At 31.8% G+C, this 25,800-nt stretch overlaps 2 protein-coding genes across 3 annotated transcripts; both read right to left on the minus strand.

Moving 5' to 3' along the window:
- Window positions 1-237: 237 nt before the first annotated feature.
- Window positions 238-2,850, minus strand: Mtpbeta (mitochondrial trifunctional protein beta subunit). Its single transcript, XM_065350729.1, has 11 exons — window positions 2,649-2,850; window positions 2,307-2,478; window positions 2,048-2,235; window positions 1,780-1,967; window positions 1,523-1,697; window positions 1,320-1,450; window positions 1,119-1,246; window positions 948-1,035; window positions 713-863; window positions 558-646; window positions 238-479 (listed from the first exon to the last, which is right to left on the minus strand). Exons 1-11 carry the CDS (start codon window positions 2,713-2,715, stop codon window positions 432-434), a joined length of 1,425 nt encoding a protein of 474 aa, XP_065206801.1. The 5' UTR covers window positions 2,716-2,850; the 3' UTR covers window positions 238-431.
- Window positions 2,851-5,229: 2,379 nt separating this feature from the next.
- LOC135836104 (phosphoenolpyruvate carboxykinase, cytosolic [GTP]-like) lies at window positions 5,230-25,098 on the minus strand. Of its 2 annotated transcripts, none has more exons than XM_065350726.1 (12): window positions 24,944-25,098; window positions 12,210-12,339; window positions 11,974-12,119; window positions 7,644-7,828; window positions 7,277-7,538; window positions 7,049-7,181; window positions 6,746-6,959; window positions 6,463-6,664; window positions 6,178-6,376; window positions 5,936-6,088; window positions 5,646-5,849; window positions 5,230-5,563 (listed from the first exon to the last, which is right to left on the minus strand). In XM_065350726.1, exons 1-12 carry the CDS (start codon window positions 24,970-24,972, stop codon window positions 5,447-5,449), a joined length of 1,974 nt encoding a protein of 657 aa, XP_065206798.1. In that variant the 5' UTR covers window positions 24,973-25,098; the 3' UTR covers window positions 5,230-5,446. The 2 variants fall into 2 exon arrangements, with proteins under 2 accessions (XP_065206798.1, XP_065206796.1); XM_065350724.1 differs by lacking the exon at window positions 24,944-25,098 and adding an exon at window positions 16,552-16,862.
- Window positions 25,099-25,800: the final 702 nt, after the last annotated feature.

Below are 25,800 nucleotides of genomic sequence, written 5' to 3' on the forward strand. Positions count from 1 at the left end.
AACAAAAATGAGAAAATCGTGTATCAGCAAAAAGAGTCGTTTTGATGTCTTTGAGTAAAGAAAAAAATTGTTGGCCACTAAATTATTAATTTTTGTGTTGTGAATTGTAATGTGATTGGTCAATGGTCTCCAGTTCCCCCTTTTCAGACAATAACAACAGCGATCCAAGCGATTCGTGAATTCGCGAATTTGATCATTTCTCCATCAAGAGTAGTCGTTGGAAAAAGAAATAAAAAATACATAAAAAACATACCTATATTCTCGAACACGAACCAAAAATTACATAAAATGATATTAGAATTGGATTAAATAAAAATTTATAACCGGTAGGTACATAAAAACGTATTTCTGAATTATGGTAATACTTAGAACATCGACATAATACATTAAAATACAAAAAAAATATACGAAGATCCCAATAAATAATCTATCTACGAAGCTGTAGCATCAGGATGTCTCTCAACTATCATACCAACACCCTAAAAAAATTCAAAAAGCATATTACACATCAAATTTTAACCCCTTTTTGAGAAGTAAAAAAAAATGCGATGGTTTACCTGTCCTCCAGCAGCACAAGCTGTGATTAATCCAAATTGCCCATCTTCTCTTACTAGTCTATGAGCGGCGTGAGCAGTCAGTCTAACACCTAATTATCGTCAAGAATTAGTAAAAAATCGAATTACAATAAAAAAAAATTTCTAGTTACACTTACCAGTAGCAGCAAACGGATGCCCAATACTCAAAGAACCACCCCAAGTATTAAATTTACTCATATCAGGGGCTCCGACTTTGGATTTTCGACCCATATAATTTTGAGCAAACCAGTCGCTATCCATAGCTTTGAGATTCGCTAAAATTTGACCCTAGGACAACATAATAACGTGAATGGATTTTTCAATATTGTAACTTAACATACACAGAATTTTTTTTTGTTAATAATAACTTACTGCAAACGCTTCGTGAACTTCCCAGACATCGATGTCTTGGAGGCTTAGACCGGCTCTCTCAAGAACTTTTGGAGTGGCATAAGTTGGTCTGACGATAAAAAATGATATTACATTACAATTATTATGATACATCAAAAACATGAATAAGTATCACGTTGAAAAGTAGCATACCCGAGCAAAAGTTGATCTTTGGGGTCTTGTGATACATAGATGAAATCTCTGAGATATAATTTAGGTTTTAATCCTAATTGTTTAGCCTTCTCCTCGGTGGTAATTAAACAAGCTGAAGCGCCATCAGTCTACAGCAGAAAAAATCATAATGCATAATTCACAGAAAAATGATCACGACACGATCAAGTAACGAAAAATTACCAAAAAGGAAGCATTAGCTGCGGTAATAGTACCATGAGGTTTTACAAATGCAGGCTTCAATTTGGCAAGTTTGTCTGGAGAAGAGACTCGAATACCATTATCCTTCTTTACAACTGTAGTCGATCCTGGAACTGAAAAAATTGAATACGAGATTAGTACACGCACTAAATTTACGATAAACATATGATTTTGCCAATAATTACTTTTAAGAGGAACCAAATCGGTGAAATATCCTTTTTCGTAGGCTTCTTGAGCGCATTTATGAGAACGTAAAGCATAGTCGTCTTGTTCTTGACGAGTAATCTTAAATGCAGCAGCTAATCTATCAGCGGAATGACCCATGGTTTCTCCGGAACTAAATTCCGCCACAGCAGGCAACTAAGACAATATAGGTAAGATTACTATATGAAGTTATCGAGAATTAAAATTATTTCAAAATACAATAAGAATAATCGAATACCTCAGGAGCGAGGAAGCCTGGTCTAAACGTAGATAATAACCTCAATTTATCAAGAGGGGATTTCGCTTTATTTGCTTTCAACAGAAGACTTCTGAATTTACGATTTAGGCGAATAGGTACATCGGACATAAATTCTACACCGCCAGCGACTATTACGTCATAAGCACCAGCCGCTATTAAACCAACGCCTAGAACGAAACAAATACGTATTAAATACACAAAGACTCAAATTCCAACAAAAGATTTGAAATTAAAATATTTAAAATACCAGTAGTGATTCCTTGGTTAGAACTGATGCAGGCCATGGTTACTGTGTGTGCTGGAGTGAATTCTGAAAAACCTGCACATAAGGCTGCTTCACGAGCTATATTGCTAGTTTTTACTTCTTGTATGACTGTGCCGTAGATTATATAGTCTATTACTTCCTTGGGTACGCCAGTTTTCTTCAATAAAGCTCTGAAAATTATGACGTCAAAATCAGAAAAATTACTCAAAAAGAAATTCGGAATTCTATGTGTGATACATACGAAAGAGAATTTTTCGCTAAATCATGAGGCATCATTTTAGAATAATCGGTGCCAGAAAGTAAAAATGGAGTACGGACTCCATCGACGAAAACTATGTTTTTTCCTGTTTTGTCTTTGACACTTTTACGAGGTGAATATAATCCGTTTCCAACGCATATCGTCCTGTACAAATCTGAAATGAACAACACATAGTTAAATCAAATTGGCTCGATTGGAAATAGTACATATATCATTGATTGACATGTCATTCGAAATGTAACCTTCGACATGCAACAGTTAACGACTTGAGGTTTAAGATCAAGAATAAAACCTTTGTCAAGTATTTGAAAATGTTGTACTTACTTTTATTATGCAAGGCATTCAATCCCAAGTTTTTCAAATAGTTACTTTTAGCTACGAACACAGCCATTTTTTCAAATTATCACAAGAACTAGACAAACGAAATTATCTATAATATAAGAACAATTCCTATTCAGCTTTTAGAAGTCGAAAGTTGACGTTTCCAAGTTCCACTGAAGTGATAACGCAATACAACGGAAGTAAACAAGTTGGATAGAGTTGAACAGAATTCAAGCAAAAGGCCTTGAATATTACCTTGCACAAGTGCCAAAATGGGTAAAATTATTTGAAAATTCTGAATAAGATGAAATTATGGGAAAATATGCTATTAAATTTAAATAAAGGAAAGAAATTTTCAAAAATTTGATGTAATCAATCAATAAAAGAAGGGGTGAAAGGGAAAACAAAACAAAAACACCCACGAAAAAAAAAATCAAAAATTCAAAAAGTAATCTGAGTGTAACTAGCACTTCTATCGGCCAGATTCATACATCGAAAAAAAGCTCAAACCGTGTTCCAGGCTGCGCTCTGTGGTGTGATGCTTTCATTTTACGAGGTAAAATTTAAAAAAAATATTTTTTAGAATTATTCGAAAAATTTGAAGCAGGAAAAATTCAATCTCATATCTGATTTCATTGAAATCACAATTCTCTGTGATTTGAATTCAAAGAATTGGAATCAAAATTTATTGCAGAATTCACAATATGTAGGTAATTCATTCAAATAAAAATAATTGGTCGAAAAATATAAGCATTGCATCAATAATCGGACATTTATTACTTCTCTTCTATAACTTATACTTGAAAGTTGAAATTGATACCTGACTACAGGCAGGATGAGATAATGAGAACTTTACTGAAATAAAAAATCAACAGGCCTACCAAATAATGGATGAAGTAATTTAGCACTTCTGAACAATCATGAAGAATCAATTTTTGCTCTAATCAATGATCCAATTCAAAACATTGTGAACAAAAAATGAAATTATTAAAAAGCATAATAAATAAAAAATAATAAAACAGATTCCATAAAACATGAAAAATAAAAATATAAGGAATATCATATTATTTTTGCTTTCGTTTCCAAGAAGATGCCTTATTGAACAGCTTCATCTTTTGAAAATCTTTTCTTCTGTTAGCGAATAAGTTTTGTTAAAGGATGGAAAGATCGAGAAACGTATAGTCATCTTCGCCTAAGCTCTAGAAAATCTGAAAAAAAAGCGAAGTGTAAATTATCGAAGGAAATAACTAGAAGTAAGAAAAATTAAAAAATAAACAAAACTGAAAACTGAAATAAGAAGCATTTTTTTTCAATGATAAATAGTGTGAAAAATGATTCAAATGTTCAATGTTGAAAAGTGGACTTGAAATTAGGTAGAAGTACCTTACCCTTACCCATGAAACGCTGTTTCTTGACACTATTCATTTACTTGTGATACGACATCAATAAAATAACTTTTCGCATCATTAATTTTTCTATTTAATTAAAAATTTTCAGTCTTCGAATTTATACTTTGAAAAACGCGAGAAACGTTTGAATTTCTGGACGTTCTTCACATAACCTACGCCTAAATAGAGTCTTGCTAGGTTTTTGTCTTCGTCGACTTTTTTTTTTATTTTTCTATGAAATGAGTCAACTTCCTCACAACAATAATATTCGTTCTTGAACTTAATATTTAATTTAAACATGAGCGTAAGTAGGTATACCTTATGCGCGATTCAATTTGGTTAATATTTAAAAATCTTTGAGTAAATAAAGTACCTACTCGGGTTTTTATTCACGTTATGTAACAAATGTTCGTACATTATTCTAATATGAATGTCAGTTTTAAGCCAATTATAGTTTAGATTAATAGCATTATTTTGCCGGCATTAAATTTCTACTTTGAAGGATCTCTGAGAAATTCTTAATGAATGCGATATTTTCCAAATATCACTTCGGTTTTTACTTCTGGCGAAAGAAAAAAAAATCAAATACAAGGTCGCTCTCTTTCTACACGATTCTAACGACGGTGATCTCGCATTTTGCAAATTTAAAAAATTACACTCCACGTCGCTCATAAATTTTTAAACGTGAGCGGTTGCCAGGGCAACATTATCCATCTCAACAGAAATGCCAAGGCACGTCCTTATTTTAAAATTACGTTCTGCATTGACAGTGGTAACAGCTCTTGTCAATAGAGTTGTCTAAGCATGACGATGAAGGCAGTGAAATGTACTGAATTATCTTTACGTTTTTTAAAAATTATTATTATTTTCATTTTCAATGTTGCCCGTTTTACAATGTAACCTACCATTATTTTTGCTAATATTTTTACGATCAATTTAGCAATAAAATTAAAATATGTACCTACAGAGATTGGTATAAAAATCAGTAAAGATTGGTAGATTAGATAGGTACCTATCTAATGAATTTAATCAATTCATAGAGTAATATTTCGTTATTGATTCAATTGCTTTGAAATCGGTTTAAAGTAATAAAGTAAAGTTTAAATCAAAAACACAGAAAAACATATCAAATAAATCAAGATGAACTCGATCGTAAACTGCTTATTGAAAATGCTTATCAAATAAAATCCAACAAATTCGACGTTAATTAAAATTTTTATTTTTTCGTACAAAAAAAATGAACATCCATAAAATGAGTCAATGACAGAAATAAATAAAACAGAAATCATAAAAAAACGAATAATAACACAAAATGGTTTTTAAAAATTAAACGAGGAAAATATATACTGTACAGAGCAGATGAATTTTATAATGAGTGCACACTATTCACTTCAGATAGCAATCCGAACTACCCTAATTCTGGTCCTTACGTTGTTCGAGCCTAGCTCTGATTCCTTCGATTTCTTGCTTAATTTCAGCAGGAAGATCGCTTTGAGTATGATCCTCCAGATACTTCAGTACATCGTCACACTGCAAAATAAAATTAGATAGGTAAGTGACGACTGACGAGCGTATAAAAAATTATTCTCGTGAAATGGTAATTGTAACGTACTTCTTTTTTCCAGAAATCATAATCGATATCGAATAATTGATTATAATCGATATTTTGCGAGAGTTCAGTCAAGTTTAGAGCATCTTTCGCAGGCACGATACCGAAGGGAGTGGTTTCTTCGATGGATTTCTCACCATCGAGACGACGGAAGATCCAATCTAGGACTCTGGAGTTTTCTCCGTATCCTGGCCATAAGAAGTTACCCTGATTTAAAAAAAAAAAAACGTAGCATAATGTAATAAAATAAAAACAAAGAAATACCCACAGTTGCATTAAAATTAGAAATTTACCTCTTTATCTTTTTTAAACCAGTTAACGTGATAAATTTTAGGAAGCTTTGCATTCGGCTTCTTTCCAATATTGAGCCAGTGACGTAAGTAATGACCGAAGTTATAACCGAAAAATGGTCTCATCGCAAATGGATCATGCATAATAATTTTACCCTGAAAAAAAAAATGAAAAAATCAATATCATCAATCAGTTCGATCACTTATCGCGAAAGGAATTAAAAATATATCTCATCCCATCTTACCGTGTGTTCAGCAGCTGCAGTAGCTTCGGATCTCATCGAAGCACCCATATAAACTCCGTGATTCCAACTTAAGGATTCATAAACCAAAGGTATACCTTCCGGACGTCTTCCACCGAAAAGTATCGCGTCGATGGGTACACCTTCGGGATCTTCCCAGGCCGGATCCATAATAGGACAATTTTTACAAGGAGCACAAAATCTACAACAAACCAAACGAGTGTTATTCTCAATTTAAAAAAATGTTTCTTCATACACTTGCTGCGAATGGAGGAGGAGATGAATTACCTAGAATTAGGGTGAGATGAAGGAGTTTTGGATCCTTTGGTCCATTCGTTTCCGTGCCAATCTGTGATTTTTAAATCATCCGAAGTTTCTTTTTCTAAACCTTCCCAATATATACCACCATCGCTGGTCATGGCAACATTGGTAAATATCGTGTCACTCACTATTGTTTTCATTGCATTAGGATTGGTCTTATTGCTGGTGCCTGCAGCAGAAAAAATCGATTACAATGAGGTCCATTTTACGTGTTTTTTTTTTTCTAAATAAAACGCGCCATATTTAGTACCTGGAGCTACGCCAAAGAATCCATTTTCCGGGTTGATAGCTCTAAGTTCGCCTTTATCGTTGAATTTCATCCAAGCGATATCATCGCCAACACAGGTAATTTCATAACCGGGTAACGTTGGGTTCATCATAGCTAAATTGGTTTTACCACAAGCGCTGGGGAATGCAGCGGCGATGTATCTTTTCTTTCCTTCCGGATTCGTAATACCAAGAATCTAGAAAAAGAAATTTTTTTCATTCGTATTGATTTGAATTATAATATCCACACGCAGCAGCTGACGATTTATGGTCAAGTTGAACTCACAAGCATGTGCTCAGCTAACCATCCTTCTTTCCATGCGATATGAGAACCTATCCTGAGAGCCATACATTTCTTTCCGAGTAAAGAATTACCACCGTAGTTACTTCCGTAGCTGATGATTTCTAGAGTATCGGCTCTGAAAAAATCATTACATATTTTTTTACAGATAAGTATCCAATTTTAACTACTAATTTATCTCCTTCTCATACTGATATAGGTAGGCCTACTCACTTATTAAATACAACTACACGTTCTGGATCACAGGGCCAATGTTGGACTTGCTGAACGCCGTTAGCAGGAGTACCAGCAGAGTGTAAAGCTCTAACGATTTTATCATCTTGTCCTTTCATCTTTTGTACTACAGAATCACCCATTCTAGTCATCGTTCTCATTGATAACACAACGTAAGGCGAATCGGTCATTTCGACGCCGAATTTAGCAATAGGCGAATTAATTGGACCCATACTGAACGGAATCACATACATCGTACGACCTGTAATTAAAATAGTCAATCAAATTGGATTCAAACGAATCCATAAGATAGGTACCTTGATAGGTACTGTCAATTATTTGAATTTTCCAGTTGCCTAATGCCTACCTTTCATGCAACCAGGAAAACGCTCCTGTACAGCCTTTTCCATATCCTCAGGACTCATCCAGTTACCCAGCTGAGGTACAATACCATCTTTAGGAGTAGGTACGGATTCTTGTTTAGTTTTACTAATCAAAAACGTTTTAGATTCCACACGAGCCACATCTGCTGGATTAGTTCGGGCTAAATAACTGAAAATCGAAAATTTCGTTTCATTGTTTGACATCAGTCAGCGAAGTATTCAATTTTTCTAAATTTAAGTAAGTATAGATTCTATTCTTTAAAAATAGTTTTGGTTTCATCTCAAAAAAACTGTTCAATATAATCTAAAATCAACTCAAAATGTCACAAATTGTTTATTCGAACAATAAAGAAATATCGAGTAGAGTTTCCAAAAGATTAAAAATGGAAAACTAACCTAACCTAACTCAATCACACCGGCCTCGGGAGGTTTGTCGTGTTCGAAATACAGCGATTCGCGCAAATTTCGAAAATTTCATCGAAAACGGGAAACTTTTGATTTTGGATATGTATTCTTATTTTGAAAATAGATGGTCAAAAAACCACTCTTGAGGTGTCCCTCCCAAAATCGGCTCAAATGTGGATAAACTCGTTGAACAGATCGAGTATATAACACACAACTCGATTTTTAGCTGCCCAACTTCATGTTCACGCCTTCTGGAGCAAATTCAAAATTCTGGAGAATTTAAAAATCGCGCTGGAGGCTCCAGAATGGCTGGAAATGGCGGAACTCAGCCTCGAGGGGTTTGTTGTGTTCAAAATACAGTGATTCGCGCAAATTTCGAAAATTTCCTTGGAAACGGTAAAATTTTGATTTTTGTAGATTTCTTATTATGAAAAAAGCTGGTCAAAAAACCACTCTAGAGGTGTCCCTCCCAAAACCAACTCAAATGTGGATAAACTCGTTAAACAGATCGAGTATAACATACAACTCGATTTTTAGCTGCCCAATTTCATATTCACGCCTTCTGGAGAAATTTAAAAATCGCGCTGGAGGCTCCAGATCGGTGGGAAATGGCGGAATTCGGTTTCGGGAGGTTAGTTGTGGACGAAATACAGCGTTGCGCGCAAATTTCAAAAATTTTCTCGCAAACGGGAAACTTTTGATTTTTTTTGATTTTTTATTTGAAAAAAACTGGTCAAAAAACCACTCTTGAGGTGTCCCTCCCAAAATCGGCTCAAATGTGGGTAAACTCGTTGAACAGATCGAGTATAACACACAACTCGATTTTTAGCTGCCCAACTTCATATTCACGCCTTCTGGAGCAAATTCAAAATTTTGGAGAAATTTAAAAATCGCGCTGGAGGCTCCAGAATGACTGGAAATGGCGAAATTTGGAGGGGGGGTAATATCAGTTTTAGGACTTATTTTGAACATTTTTACTGATCAAGTACATACTTTTTTTAAAAAAGCATAAATCATCAAAGTAGTCAATTTTGGATTTTCAAAAATTCGCTAAAAATCGAAAAATGAATTAGGGCAGCTGAAAATTTGGATTTGGAGGTTTTAGAACATGCTATTTCCAAAAATCGCGATCCCGTTCAAATCGGAGGCGGACACCTCAAGAGGTTCCCTTGTAAGTAAAACAAAATCGGTATTTTTTTTTTGAAAATTTTCTATTTCTGTATTAGAATTCTTCTGAATTTTATCCCTTTTTCAAACAGAAATCTTCTTTGGTACTCCAAATAACGTTGGTTCCTTTGTATGGAGCTTCTCAAACTTGAAAAAAATAGATAAAAATTGTAGTCTTAACAAATTGCTTGAAGATTTTTCATTTTTAGGCAGAATGCATCTAATTTGCTTTTTAAAAAATTTGAAGAATAAAAAATTAAACAGGGTGTCTAACAAAATTTCAAAATGAAAAAAAAGGACTTAAAAAGGACTTTTAGTAGGACTTTCAGCAAGTCATTTGTCGATCACTTATGGAATTTTTTGAGGTGCGTTCGGAGGGGGGGGGTCAAAATTTTCCTTCAAGGTGGGAGGTTCAAAATTTTCATTCAAGTTTTTAGCCTAAGGAATTTTCCTACCTATATTTTGCTACAAAATCTTAAAATTTAAAATAATGATTCAACACCCCAATTCAAAAAAAGAAAAAATTCAAACTTGAAAAAGAAAAGCAAACAAAGCCAAGTGAAGCAAGGCTAAAAGTTTTCAAAATGTCATGTTTTGCTGAGAAGAAAAAAAAATCTGTAAGGAAGGAGGAGTTTATTTTTCTGATTCAAACTTTGAACATTTCTTGAATTTGAACAATAAGTCACTTATTAGGTAAATAAAGAGCGAATAGCCCGAGCGAAGCGAGGGCAAAAGCTCACAAAAATGTGTGATTCAAGTTCTAAAAAAGTCGACAAATAAGGCCTTTTCTACAAGTTCAAAATTCCGGAAAAAAGGGGAAAACATTGAAAATTTGAAAAAGTCATTTTGGAAAAAAAAGGACTTTTGGATAAAACTTTCGAAAAAAAGGACACTAAAAGGACAAAAAGGTGTCATAGGCAAAAAAAAAGGACTTTTGTAGGATAAATAGGATAAATAGGAGTGTTAGACACCCTGTTAAAGTCCGTGATTGTTTTTTATCTACCATTTCTAGTCAAAAACTGCCTATTTAAAGAAAACCCTTCCTCGTTCTCTCAAAAATGTTAGTTCCCTCGAATAAAGTCCACAAATTTAAAAAAAAAAAGATAAATATTGAAGTCTGTACAATTTTTTGAAAATTTTTCATTTCTGGACCGAATTTGTAAGAGGGGGCGTCGAAAATATTACTTGGAGCTTTTCCGATGAAAAGTGAACCACATCCAAAGATTATAATGTAAACATCTAAAGATTTTAATTTTCAATCCTTCTATTTTTTTTAAAGATGAGGGACCAAACTAGAGAGTTGCAATCAAAAAGTTTGCGAAGTGAAAGCAAAAAAAAACATCTCCTGTTTGACGATGACAATTTGTTAGTACGCGCTAGTTATACTTTCAGATTTTGACTGAAATGACGTATACGTGAAGACCGAAAGGGTGCTGGAGATAACAGGTCTATTTTAATTTGCATCTGACATTTTCAATCAATGATCTCACGTACATACATATTTTAATTTTCAATTTTTCTGAAATTTTACAACAGCATGCATAACAAAATTTTCAGAAATATTTTTCTTATTTGAGTTGGACTTTTTAGGGGAAAATGGCGCCAAGTGAAGTACCACCCTAAATTGCACATTTTGTAAGGGTGAAGAGTGTTTTGGTTCTTTCAATTCCCTCCCCTTTAGAAAAGCAATTTTAGATTCCTGGAATCATGCCAAAAAAATCAGCAACTGACTTGCCTTTTTTTTTTTTTTTTAAGGAAAGAAATATAATTTTTTTCTAATTGAGAAAAAGAACCATTAATTTATGGAATTTGGTTAAAAAAGCATCGCAGTTTTTCCCTCCATCAAATCTATCGAATAAGTTGAAATGTTTTCGCGAAGGTACCTTTTAACACGTAACGGTTGTCAAGGCAACGTTCGTCATCTCTATAGAAATGCCAACGTAGGCATTTTCCCGTTGAAAATCTTTCCCCCACTTTTAAACCATTGAACGCAATAAATTTACCATTTTGCAACGTTTTCCCCATAAGCATATAATAGTACACCTTCTGTATTAGATACTATCTTCGATATATCCAAATAGGTACCTACGTCTAATCTCATTGTAGATATTTACGCTTCAATAATACAAGGTCTTTAAATCAGTTCAAATTTCTACACTCAATTAGTGAAAAAAATCATATCACGAGAAAATACGATAAATGAAATTTAATTATTATCGTTACATTTACACCGGTACATTTGGTAGACTAAATACCCAATCAACTCTTATTAAATTTGTTATATTACGTCACACTAAATCATTAGTTTAAGGAAACGAAGCGATACATTAGATGAGAAGTCGTAGTATAACAAAAAATTCCCACATTAAAATCAATACAGCTACCTATTTGATTACGATTTCAAAAATGTGTTTCATTTTCATTTTTGTAAACTCAAAAGCGCGACTAAGAATTGCATAAGTAATTGGATGGAAATTGTCGATAGCGAAATTTCTTAATTGATTGCAAAGTTATCGATGAAATACAAAAAAGATTCAATATTTATAGAATTTCAAACACGATTAATAAATAGCGATTAATGTAGCGTTCAAATTATTCATAAACAAGGCTAACTCTAAGTTAATGATTTGACGTAATGTCACACCTTGTTATAATATACCCTCTGAACAATGTATCGACGTTAAATCATACTTGAAAGTTACGCGATCTATGAAAAATAGAAATTCAATAAGCTAAACTTACCAATTGTGGTATTTCGGTAAAGGAATCAGGACTTTCTGGTCTACCATTAAATTGGTCAAATAACGTGCTTCCTGATCCGTTCCATTACACACGTGGACAAAATCAGGTTGACAGAGTTTAATTTTTTCTTCGATGTATTCCCTTACCTATCAAGTATTGAAAAATTTCAGTAATTCAAATTATCTATTTTATTTTCAAATAGATGTATCGTTTTACGAAGAGATTTTTTTTCTTACCGTTCGGGGAAAAGCGTTCAGGTTTCCACTGGCGAATTTAATCGATGAGTTACGGATTTCTTTGGACGGAGTTGGAGGAGTAATGCCAATTGTCGAGAAAGCATTTCCCTTCGAAAATTGGCAAACTTGCCTGTAAATTAAAAGAAAAAATTAATTATTAACGCGTTATTAAAACTAAATAGGTACAATTTCTGGAATAAAACAACCTTACTCATCAGCAATTGAATCATATGAAATAAAAGCCCCAAAAAATACGCAAATAATAAACTTCATTTTTCAAAAAAAAAAAAAAAACGAGCAACGTTAAGCCTCAAAATTTCAAATGAGAATGAATCCGACCCTTTTTTTATATCCAGATTTCAACTGATTCAAATTCGATAATCGCTCGGGTGATCGAATGAATGGCGTGTTCTTCCCACGATTAGATAAAATATCTCATTCAACTAGTGAAATGAAAAGATTTTCAGCAATTTTAAGTCATTTCTCATTTCCCTTGCACCGTTTAGGAAATAAACCTCAAAATTCCTCGAAAATCTCATCATTTTTCTAGTTAAATAAGGTACCTATCAAATGATTTTTGGCGATCATTTTATAAATATTTTTGACTCAAATAAATATCAGTCACTTTTGATTCAAAATTACTTCGATTCTTGAACCATATAAAAGTCACATGCAATAATTTTTCATAATGTTTACATGAACTAATTTAATTTTGAAATCATTCACATATGACCATATTCATACATCATCAGCTGATTTGACCAAATTGATATGGTAGGTACGTATAGGCTACATTAGTACGTAGTTATAAGATTGGAATCTATGTAATTGTAAGTAATTATTACATTTCAAATACTGTTAATATCATTTTTGAAATGAAATTTTATATCTAAAGGTTTTTGAAGTCTTTCATTGATCTTAGCATATTATACATTTTAATCAAGACATGATAAATTATATTTCATTCGTAAAGGTAATTCATGGTTGGGCAAAAAAGCTAATTGATTTTTTCGTAATTCTTATCTGCAAATATCTAATAATTTTGATAACTGTCGAATGATTCCAATTTAAGGAAATGTATAAAAAAAATTGCATCACCAAGCACAATTTTTATGGATTTGTCGTAATAAATACCTGCCTACAGGGGGTAGTACATAATTACAAAAAATATAAATGTTTTCTTTTTGTAGCATATTTGGCTAGCTTTATACCTACTGAAGATATCAAAACGAAAGCACAGATGAAAATAATCAAATCAAACGTAGATAAATATTTGCTGGAACAGCTTAAGAATTCATCATGGGAAAGGATTTAGATGCTTTACTGCACATCAATTCATTATTTGGGTTTGAGAGTTGATAAAACGTTTGAAAAAAACGAATGATACGATTTTTTCATACTCTGAACACTAATCATATACCTACTATCAATTTGAATGGAAAAATTCAAAGCTCTGGCTCAGAAAAAGGAAATAAATTTTTAAAAAAATAATAATTTTCCTAATTCAATGAGACATGAAGATAGTGTCACAGCAGGAAAAACTCAACGAATTTAAGAATTTGAAGATGGGGAACAGACTGATCGGAAAGAAGAACACAGAAAATATTTTGAGTCTTTGATTCAGCAAAATAATGAAATTATCACGAAGAAGTAGGTTCTCATCAATTGACATTCCATGTCTCATATAAATGGCAACTTTCGTATCTCCCCTCCTCCAATAGGAAAAATATGCCTCAAAAATTACTTTCCTAACTGAAATTTTATTTATTTAATTGTTCACCCAGTTTGAACAAACACGTCTTGGAGTTTTTATAGAGAGAACATAAATAGAGGAAAGGGTGAGATAAATTCAAAAACACACACTTACAATAAATGTACTCGTTCGTGCTACGCTCATCTGCAATCTTTTCTATATTTTTTTTTGTTTTTTAACAAAATGTCTTGAAATAAAAATTTCAAGGCGAGTAGTATTTTTTCATACAAAAATTATAAATTGTTTCCCCTTCCTTTTCTTACTTTAGATGCTCAGAAAATATCCATTTTGAAACGAATAATTGCTTTCATAATTATCATATCCTCATTGATATTATTTTATATCGTCAGAAGAAGTATTTTTAAAACCTTGGGGTTAATGACCTGCAGGTAACTGGAATCTCAACCGTCATCATTTTATTTGAATAAATTATCATGTGTTTCGTCGTTTTGAAATTATTGTAATCTTTTCACGAAATATGAAGCACTTTTACACGTAAAATCCCTATCAAGATTATAATTGTGATGTGCAATCAAATTTTCAAGAAATGTTACTCAATTTGTGAGCCCATCGCATTAATTAGGTAATTAAAGGGTAGGAGAAAGAGGAAGTTTCTCATCTTCTTCAGAACTGAAGAGGCTAGGGCCAAATTTTGGGGTCTATTTTAATAACTTCATCATCTCGTCTATAGCTCATTCACTTGTGAAACAGAACTTTTTTATTCGTTTTCGAAAGAGCTCTTCAGGGATTTTGTGTTCAAAACCAGGAAAAATTGCATTCAAATTTTTCATAAATTTTAAATAGGTTTATTAATATTTTCAACGGTTTTTAGCTCCTTCAATTTTAAAGACAGGTCATTTCAAAAGAAGACATTTTTTCGCTTTCGAAAGTTACCAAATTCTACATGTTTAATTTCATATTCGAAATTTTGAAATACTACCCCCTTCAAACTTTAAAATATTGAGCAATTTTAAGACAATTGAGCCGTTCTCGTTTTCTTGAAGCGACCCTCGTTCTAAACCATTTTACTTAAATACAAACAAAGTTTAAGTTCGATAGGGTGAGTCAAGGGAAAGATGCCTAATTCGCCTATAACTTGAAAAATGCAATATTTTTTTCAATTTTTTGGTTTCATTGAAAAAAAAAAAAATAGAAAAAAAAATGAGGAAACGAAACGTAACAAATTTGAAACGTCTCCAAGTAAAGTATTCAATTTTTTGGAAAAATTTATACATAATTTTTGTTTATTATTTTTCATTTTTTTGAAGCATCATAGAAAAATGTAAGGAAAAAATAAAAAATAAAACTTCTGCGATCAAAATCAGCTGTGGTCTAATTTGAAAACAATACGGAGATGATATTTTTACCAAGTTTTTTTACAATTTCGATTTTTTTTTTTTTTTAATACAGGGTCCACAGAAATATCGGGCATAGCTAGCGAGAATTTTTGTGAAAAAATGTGGGTTGGCAGCTGAGCCACATCAAAACACATTGATCAATGCCACCAAACTCATATTTCGTTAAAGAAAATTCTCGCCAGGTATGCCCGATATTTCTAAAGACCCTGTAATTTAATTTTTTAGATAGGTAACAAAAATAAGTAAAAACATGAGAACAATTTTTGGAATATGAAAAAATTGCAATTATTTTTTTGGTGGAATTTACAGGATGCTACATATTTGTAGTAAAATTTAGACCCTCCAAGAATAATAAAATTTAAGGAGAAACGTTCCCACAAAAAAATGCCTAAAAAGCTAGATGTTTTTCTTCCTTTTTTTTTTAAATTTATTATTTACACATAAATTGACAAGTTGATGTGTAATGAAAAATTTAAAGTTTTGTACAACAAATTCCGGGGAAAATACATCACAAATTAAACAAATGAACACCATTTTTGAAATAATTGGAAAATTTGTCAATAAAAAAAAAAACAAAAAATTAATAAAAAAAGTTTACACTTTGATGTACTTAGAAGGTAATCATTATTCAGCAGGTTGAAATGTAAATTTTCGTTGATTTTTACTTCGATACAAAAATAAATCGGATAAATAGAATGCAAAATAGTTACCTGCATATTTTTCAAAAACTATCTCAGGCAGCATTTTTTTAAAAGGTTTAAAATTTGAACCAAACCGTTAAAATCAATAAGCTACATTATTTTAAAACATCCAAAATAGGTAGATACCTATTAGATAGGAAATTTCGGTATTCCACATTAAATAGGTTAGATATACATTATTGAATATTATAAAAAGATATCAATTTTCTTTCATTTTCCAGTTTTTATTTCAAAAAATCATCCAAAATTGATACCCAACAGTGCTTTTAAAAAAAACACCAACCAAAAAAATCTCACGAATAAAATTAAACCCACATTTTTTCAACTTCCTCCGTCGATATCTTAAAAATGAATTTCATTAAAAAATTCAAAACGTAAAATTGCAATTAATAAACATTTCAAATTACAGACGAATTAGAAAAAATTAATTAAACCGGACACAAAATCTTAATCAACCCGTTTTTTAATATCCACCGAAAAAAAATTAATCTCAAAAAACCAAATAAATAAATAAATTAAAAAATACTTACGCGAATTGAAAACTGCTATCTATTATGGTATATTCGGGCATTTTGGAAAAAAATTCAGGAACGTCGAAAAAATTCACGAAAATATTATACGAGAAAATATTATTATAGGTAAAAATATTATAGGATCGAGTATTTTATTATGATCGAAAAATTGAGTAAAACGAATAAAACAGTTTTTCATTACACCGGAAATGATGCTCGAACTAGACGCGAAAAAAGTTTCGGCTAAGCGCAAAATCTGAAATGATACGTTAGCTCGGTACGAGTGCAGATTTATATACAAAGTGGCCGCTTTATCTATTGTAAAATAATTTAAACCCAAAGTAAATAAAATTAAAAAAATTAATTCATTAGTATCTGAACAGATGTACGTCATTTATCAATATTTTATATCGAACAAAAGTTCGAAGTAATTATGACTTAAGTCGCATGACCTTAAAATAAGTCATAACGCGTTATTCATTGCCAATTGCCACGATTATTCGTCGTTTCGAGTTCGACTTCTCAGTAGACGTTACGCAGGTAGAAGGTACGCGCTGCTGATGGTGAGATAAAAAAACACACATGATACGCCAAAACAAATTTTCAACTTAGCCAAGATGTGTTGTGGTTTTCCCTTCGTTGTAGCTGATCTCTAAACTTAGCATTTTGCAGCATTTTTTTTTCTTTTTTTTTGATAAATTTCTTAATTTTATGACGTAAATATGTTCTTTGAGCAATGTACATTTTTTTCCAACGATTTTATTTAAACAAATTGCATTTTTCTCCCAGACAATTTACACCCCAAGTTAATTAAGAATGACTGAGTAAGATTTTAAATTTTTTACCCTTTATACTCATGATTGGAGTTGTGATATTTTGGATTTTTTTCCACGTGTTCATTTTCTTTTCCTATTTATATATTTTTTTGGTAAACTACAATTCTATATTTTACTCTAATCACATAAGCCCAAGCTCTTGATCTTTTATAGCGATGTAATGCGTGTTTCATATTGAAATAAAAACTTTAAAAATTATTCCCTCGCATAGAAAATATTTCAATTAAACTCTAGTTTTTCAGAAAATTTGAATCAATTTTTCCGAAAATTAATAAAAAACCAATTGTACGGCCACTCGTACTAAAACAAAATTTGCACCGTATCAAACTCACCACAACAGAAACACCGAAGAAAACGTTTCCAAAGTTGGAGTGCAAATTCAGGACTCAAAATATGCCACCTCTATAACAACATTTATATGTATAACTCACTATAGGCATTCGAATAAACTACGTTTTCATCATCTTCATCTAGAAGATAATTAACGAATAAGGAAAACATCACGGCTATTTGCCTGAAATATTCGTGTATTTTCAATAAAAGTCACGTGCTTGAGAGGTTACCTCTATACTTTGAAAATACAATTTCGCAACACAGCCTACACCTACCTTCTTATAAATGGAAGATATAGGCATTTTGTCGATACCCTGCTCTCAAAACAAGTTTAATATACTCACTCAAATCAACAAGATATAGGTACGATAACAAATTTGATGAGAAAAAGGAAATAAGGTCGCTTTTTAAGATATCATCATCTGATCAATGAGTAAATTGTTTCAAAGACTTAAAATCTAGATACGGTAAATGTTTAACTTGCGCAATATCCTCATTTGATACGCGTGAATCTATTCGACTCGAGCTTATTAACAGCTTCCTAAATGATACCACGGTTGAAAGACTAAAATGTGGAATTTTGTACGCATTTTCGTATCTTTATACGTCTGATATCTATTAACATATACATTGAAGCATTTATCGTTTTACCTTTGCTCTTTTTACTTTTTTCGCTTGCCCTAAACATTTCAAATGATTCGTGAATCTCGGTTCGAGTTCCGAGAAAAAAATAAAAACAAGTGAACTTTTGAAAGGCGTGTTTTCTCATATCGAAGAATACGTATAATTTTTCTATCTCATCACACATACCGAGATGAACTTTCGCACATATTTTAATAAGGTCCGCGAATATGACGTCATCGAACGTTTGTTTTGATTTGCAATCGCGAATCTTGACGTATTACGTAAAACAGAACATGTATGTCTAGATATGCTGCATAAAAATTTACGAGATTATTTCGAGGAAATTTGTCTTCGAAAGAATTTTATTTTCAAATGCAAACAATACGGAAAGAAATATGTATTTATAACGAAGTGGAAAATTTTAGCACTATGTTAATTTTTGTACAGGAAATAGAAATGGAATTTATACCTTTGGAAGTGTGATATGAATTTAGAGAAATAGGTACACTGATCACATATTTGCTCATCTTTCCCGCAAAATTAAATAAGAATTAACAATTGAAATATTTTCGAAATTGCTCAAAAAATTTATTTCAAGTAGGAATATCACCTCGAAGCTGGAGCTTGATAATTGACTTCTAAATTAAAGAATTTGGTACCATGCCAAAAATCAAAACCTTTTTTAAAAACTGCAGAAAGTTGTACGAAAAATGAAAATTTTTCTCAAAATTGAGAGAAAAAAATCTAAAATTCGAAGTAGGTAAAGTCCATATTTCCAAAATTTCATAATAATTTGCCAAATATTGAAAAATTGTCTCAAAATGGTAATCACATTTATTCAGAATCGAATACACCTCCTTTTTCCCTCTCTCTTTCCCTCCTTCCTTCACCAGTCCACCAAATAGAAATGTATTCATTTTTGGAAAATTCATTTGAAATGTTCATGGAAATTTCAAATTAGGAAAGTCTTCCTAAAATCTTCAGCGATTTGATAGAAATAGAAAGACCAACTTCTTAATTGACAGAAAATCAACTGAAATTTCATTCTTCAAGATCTGCAGATTTCTTTTGAACCCATGTCTCTTTTCCTCTGACAGAAAATTTTTGCAAAAATCGATTCAATGTGAAAGTATTAATTTTAAAATTGCTTGGAGATTAACCTCATCCTTAATCGTGAGAAAATTTGTCCAAAATTGACTGAAATCGTTTTATTTTCTCCCTGCAACTTTTTTCTCCGCCAGCTAATCTGATTAAAATTCCTTCAAGCTACAAAAAATTCTTCCAAAATTGTTTAGAAATTTATCTTCTAATTACAAAAAAATGTCATCCACAATCGACTAAAAGTGATTATCAAAATCTGGAAATTTTCCCCTCTTCCTCGCCCTCTTACATCGGTAGTCTGTGATGATGAAAATTTATTCAGACCGGACCTACCGGACCGAAAAATTCCAACAAGAGAGGCCGAGTCGATAACTGTCTAGACCTGGGCCCAAAAAATGGCCTTATAATCGCATCGCCTCCTTTGCTGGAGTCTCCAGAACTGCTCAAAATGTTTGAAACCGGTTTCCATTCGATTTGAACTGATTGTTAGGTCAGTTAGGTCCTTCAAATTTGCTCAATTTTTTTACGACTTTCCTACTGTTGGCTAAATTGAATTCCAAGGCTGAGGGAAGGGATCTTCACGTAGTTTCAATTTTTTATTCCAATGCGCAAATTCTGAATCGGATAGAATGAATTTGATTGAAATAGCAAAATATCAGTTTCCACAGGTTTGAAGAGTATCAAAAGGAGATTCAAAATCATTGCTTAAAATTTTTGAAAAATCATACGTAGTTGAACTTTTTTGCGAAAATTCAATTTTTAACCACAACCACGTTTGAAAATTTGGAAAAAATTCACCATGCACAACTTTTCGTATTAAATAAATAATTATGAATATGCTTCCTTTCAGAGTCTTATACAATCCATCCCACCCCTCCCACCGTTTTGACCAAACCTCAAGAAAAAAATCATGCGGTATATCATTTGTTGTTTTCAATAGCGATGGTTTCGAATTTGGGCATGATTTATTGATACAACTCTCCTAAAATCCACAATTCCTAAATCCCAAAATTTTAAAAAATTGAAAATTTGTGAGACTTTTGTTTGGGGGGGGGGGGGTAAAGTACCTACTGTCTGATTTAGAATTTTAACTTACTTTTTCGACACAAGTCACCAATCCTATAATAAGATTTGAAAAAAAAATATATAAATTTGTGTGACATGGTATAGGTATACGTAGGTAGGTAGTACATTGTTACCAAGTTTTCAGGGGTGCTGATTTCAAATTTCAATTTATTTTTCTGATTCGAGCCTCCTGTTCACTCACGACTTTGAGAAAACTCTTCTGCTACGCTCCACTAAAAAACCAAGTACGAGTACATAGAATTTTATCCCAAAAATCTTATAAAATTCCAAAGAAAATACATTTCCCTCCTCTTTTCGAATGAGTATTAAAGTAGTTTATTCCTCTTCTCGATTATGAACAAATTTCTTCAAAAAGTAAAAAAAAAAACAGCAAAAAAAATATACTAGGTACCTACAAAAAATGATGCAAAAAGCAAAAATGAAAATACTTTTCTAAAAATATTGGCCTCTTGAAAATTCTTTTTGATACAACATCAAGATACATTTCAGTTTCGCCAATTTATGTTTTGATCTGTATTCTGTATTTGATCATTCAAACCTCCACTTTATTTTTCACAAAAATTTCATTCACATTCATCAATCTCATGATTTCACTCGAAGAGATATACCTGATCACAAAAAAATTGAAGCTCATTCCAACGAACAATTTACAATAAAAAAATGACATTTTTCGAGGAAAAAAATTTAAAAAACATAGCTTGTTCTATTTTTAAAGCATTTGAGTCATGTAGACAAATAAATTTTTAAGAACTCGATCTAATTGTAAGACTTCGTTGAAAAATTATCTCAATTTTTACTATGGGCCTATACTTATCTAAACGCAGGATTCTTTTCAACTCGTAGATATCTTAACCAGACTCTCGAAAAATATTCCATCATCTGTAATATCTTTCTTCCAAATTCTATCATCGAACCGCAACCAGCAAGCTTAACCTTCAAGTTCCTCAATTGAAGCCTATTTATCTCATGAATTAGATAGGTACTTGTATTTCTCAGATCAATTCGAATGAATTCAAAGGATTTAATTTTTTTTTTTATCGATCATTTGCTAATTTAAATACACAAATATTACATTATCTACCGAGTGCTTTACTCAGCACTTCGTCAGTATCTCAAATGGGAGCCATTATACGATTCACAGAGTACACAGTACACTTTGAAATTTACAATACTACATAGACATACATGTGTAGAAAAAATGACACACGAGTATTAAATTGTCATGAATCAACTTGAAACCTGTTACATTATCTTTGTACCATGTTCACGATATCACATCACTCCTATTGCAAATGATCTTCTGTGTAATGTAATTACTCATTATGGATAGGTAGAGAGAGGTACACGACTAGAATCAATGTGAGACGCGTGACGTAATATTGTTCCGAATAGTGTTAGCAATCTTATCCTCGTATATTGAATTCTGTACTTTTTTTCGCAATCTGTTTATCGAAGTTTAATAATTTCAAAGTAAATACTCAATAAAAGATAAAACGGGTGGAATTTTTTAGTTTGAACCGACCGAAGACTGATTTCATATTAGAAAAACCATCTCGAAATATTTTGGTTGGAACTATCAAGTATCTACGCTTATTCGAGATAGGTATACTATACTCGTAGGTATTAAAGATGTAATTTACACATTTTGTACTCGATGTACCCATAAGTATTAAGTACAATGTGATTTTTAATAGGCATTTTCAATTTACCGTAAATATTGTAAATGATACGATAAAAAGCAAGAAAACTTTCTTTAAGCACATGAAATTTCCATATCGTACAACCATTAATGAGTCTTTACGAGATACGTATAGTGGAATTACTATATCTTATGCATGCCCATAGTAAGAATATTAATTTAAATTGCATCATTTCATTGGTAAAATATTAATGGAGCGAATTTTTTTCAAAGCAGTTTTCAACTTTTGCACATTGCGTTAATCTTACATCATTATTTTTTCCCTTTCGTTATGTTGTAGTACCAATACCTATCTAATACATACAATACATACATACATACATACGAGTATCTTATATGACGTATAGGATACTTTTATTACAAATAAAAGTACGGTATCTATCCTGTCTGTACTTAATGCCACAATAAACAAAAGTATACAGGTACTTGTCTTATAAATATCAGTCATTTTGAATGAATTTAATAAAAAAAATCATGAAGGGGGCACGAGTCTTTTTTCATTGAGATATGACAGAAGATAACAAATGAGAAATCCACCAATTTTATAGGTACTCGAAATTTACTCAAGAGGAAAAACGTAATTTTCAAGAAATACAAACCCACCGGCCAAAATTTCAGGAGCTTTGAGTGCATTTCTCAAGTTTTGGTGATTTTTTAAAAATCAAATAAATACGAAAAAATCCAAATACCACATAAACTAAAAAAGCTGAAATTTGGTTTAGAGCCATTTTAAGAAATTCGGGAGTTGAAATTTCCACAAAAACATTTACCCAATATGTAAATTTAGAAAGCTAAAATCTAAAATTTAATTTGTAGTTATCATTTAAAGATGCTGAGTTTGATGAAGGTGATTTCAAGTGGTTCTGGAATCTCCAGCTTTACTAATGTAATTCGGAAATTCCAGATCTTCATTCCATTTTCATAAAATTCTGCGGAAATTTCAACTTTTAGAAATCTGCTGGAGGCTCAATAAATGCTCAAAATGGTTCGAAACTGAGTGATTTCAATCGATTCGATGGGGGAAGGGAGAGGGTTGAAAATGAAGTAGGGGGAAGTATTGAAATAACGGTATATCAAAAAGGAATTGGAGAGGGATCAAAATTTTTGAATTTTGAAGCCTCCATGGGTCCATGCTCCCTACTCAAGTACAATTTTTTTTTGGTCAAAGGGCAAATGATTGATGAAATTGATATCAGTATCCTCAAACATCTATCATTTGATACAAATATTGTATTTTTAAATTTTTTTTCAAATATCAGGTTTCTAGATCAGTTTGGTGAAATCACGATTTTTCGAATTTTTGGCCCAGATTCGATGTTCAAAAATTTACCAAAAGTCAAAACATGCACTTGAGTGCGGTGAGTGATGAAAATTTTGACTGGTGATGTATTTTTTCATGCCATTTCGATTTAGCTTCATTCGATTCAAAAAATTTTTTTTCGGATGTCTTTAGCCCTCTCCCTCTGAAAGCTACATGATCGAAAAAAAAATACTAATAAATCACATTCTTTAATCAAACAATTACCAAAAAAGAAATAAAAATAAAAATGAATCGAAAACATTTTCAGAGTAAACTTTCACAATATTTAGTTTATTTCTACAAGAAAATTTCAAAAAATTTACTCAAAATGATTCAAATTGTTGGAAATTCTGACGTTTTATGCTGATCTGGAGACGAGAAAGTAAATAGGTATGATTCTCAAGAGCTGAGATTTTTACCACCTACCTTTTTTTTTCTAAGTTCATTCAATAAAGAATGTTTGCTCCTCTGGTATAGTTTGTCTAATAGACGATAGAACAAAAAATTCAAATTTAATGTTAGTTTAAATTTCCTCACTCCACCTACGAGCTACTCAATAATCATGAAAAAACGCCAATTTAAAAACTTTCAGCCAAAAGTTGCATTTGCATACAATTGGGTATATCTAGATATCAAAAAAACATGGTCAAAATTTCAAAATTTCATTCCTGTGACTCAGTTTTTCATCATGCACATGTTTATAAAGTTGAAAAATCAAACAAATTTTGAAGCAACTTTCTCTTGTTGAAGATATTCGAGTCTAAGAAATAATGGGTTTAGTGGTGATTTTCGATTTTCATTCCTATCATAGTGAAGGGATGAAAAAAATGTTATTTTCACCATGATTTTTAGATTTTAATCGAAAAATAGACGCATGAAAATCGTCAAAATGTAGATATTTTTATCCATCAAGTAAGCTAACTCATTACACTATGAGTTTTCCTGCCAGTCCCCCCCCCCCCACCTAAGCACAATTTCAGAGGATCAAACTCATCAATATTAAAGTTTGAGAAGAACGAATTTCAATTCTGCTTAAATAAGTAGATTCTTGATGAAATTCATTTCGTAGGTAACAATCATATCAACGATCTACGTCAACACAACGTACCTCGCTACCAACATAAAAAAACTTGTCCCATTGCATATATGTAGTTGATCTAAGATGATCACAAAATTGAACTTTTAACTATGCGTATAGCTACAAAGAAATTGCATTATCGTATTACCTACGTTATTTAATTAGTTTGCGAAATAACAAACAGAGTACGTCGAACGTTTTTGAATCCAGAATTTCAGGCAAAAAATTCCAAACGTTGTTGTAAACAAACCACAAGTTTTACATACGGGGACGAGATGCCTCGGGGAGTTGGATAAAATGAAAATTTACTCGTTAATGAAAATGAATATAAAAATGAAGAAATTTGTACATACCGAAACACCTTGATAATGACGATCCGCATCTTTTCTTTGGCACAGGCTCAGACACAGACTACTTCACGACAAAAGCATAATTTTTCTCCTTTATTTTCTTCCATTCCCACGTATGTATTCATATTTTTACAGGACGTAAACAATTCACGAGCTCGGTTATCATCCGATGATAAGAAATACTTTTTCTTGATATTATAAGTAAATATTGTTCCTGTCTTGCGTCTAAAACAGTAAAATGAACCGAGAACTCTATGAATGTGTTAAACTCTATGATAACGAATAAAATATAATAATGATTTAATGAGCATGTAAAAATTGTACGAAATCGTAGATACTACACCATCGTATTTTTCGTAGGTTTTGTACCTATACGAATCTTAAAGATTTAGGTATAACTAGGTACCTATAGTTATCATTATCAGTGTTTTAAGTTACATAATATGAAATATTTGTAAAAGAAATTATTAATTGGTTTATAATTAATGTGATTATGTTACGGACTGATAAAAATATTCAAGCGGTTGAGAAATGGAGTTGAAGCTGCATGAAATTTTGATCAGATAACTGACTATGGGTGCATTGTCAAATTAGGCAATTTCAAATAACTTCAGTTTTGTATTTTCAAATTTTTAGATTTATTCACAGTTGAAATAATCTCGACTGCAATAAAATTTGCAAACTGGGAGTACCTATCAATAAATTTGTTCATTGCAGAAAATTACAGATATAGGCAAATCATCTGAAGAATGAACAATAATCCCAACGATAAACGGTAAGTACACTTTTATAGTTCAGAAACGTAATTATGTAGATGTATGTACCTAGGGAACGGAGCCCTTCCGCATCAAAATTTGAAA

Source organism: Planococcus citri, chromosome 2 (assembly GCF_950023065.1).
Source record: "Planococcus citri chromosome 2, ihPlaCitr1.1, whole genome shotgun sequence".
Taxonomy (NCBI): domain Eukaryota; kingdom Metazoa; phylum Arthropoda; class Insecta; order Hemiptera; family Pseudococcidae; genus Planococcus; species Planococcus citri.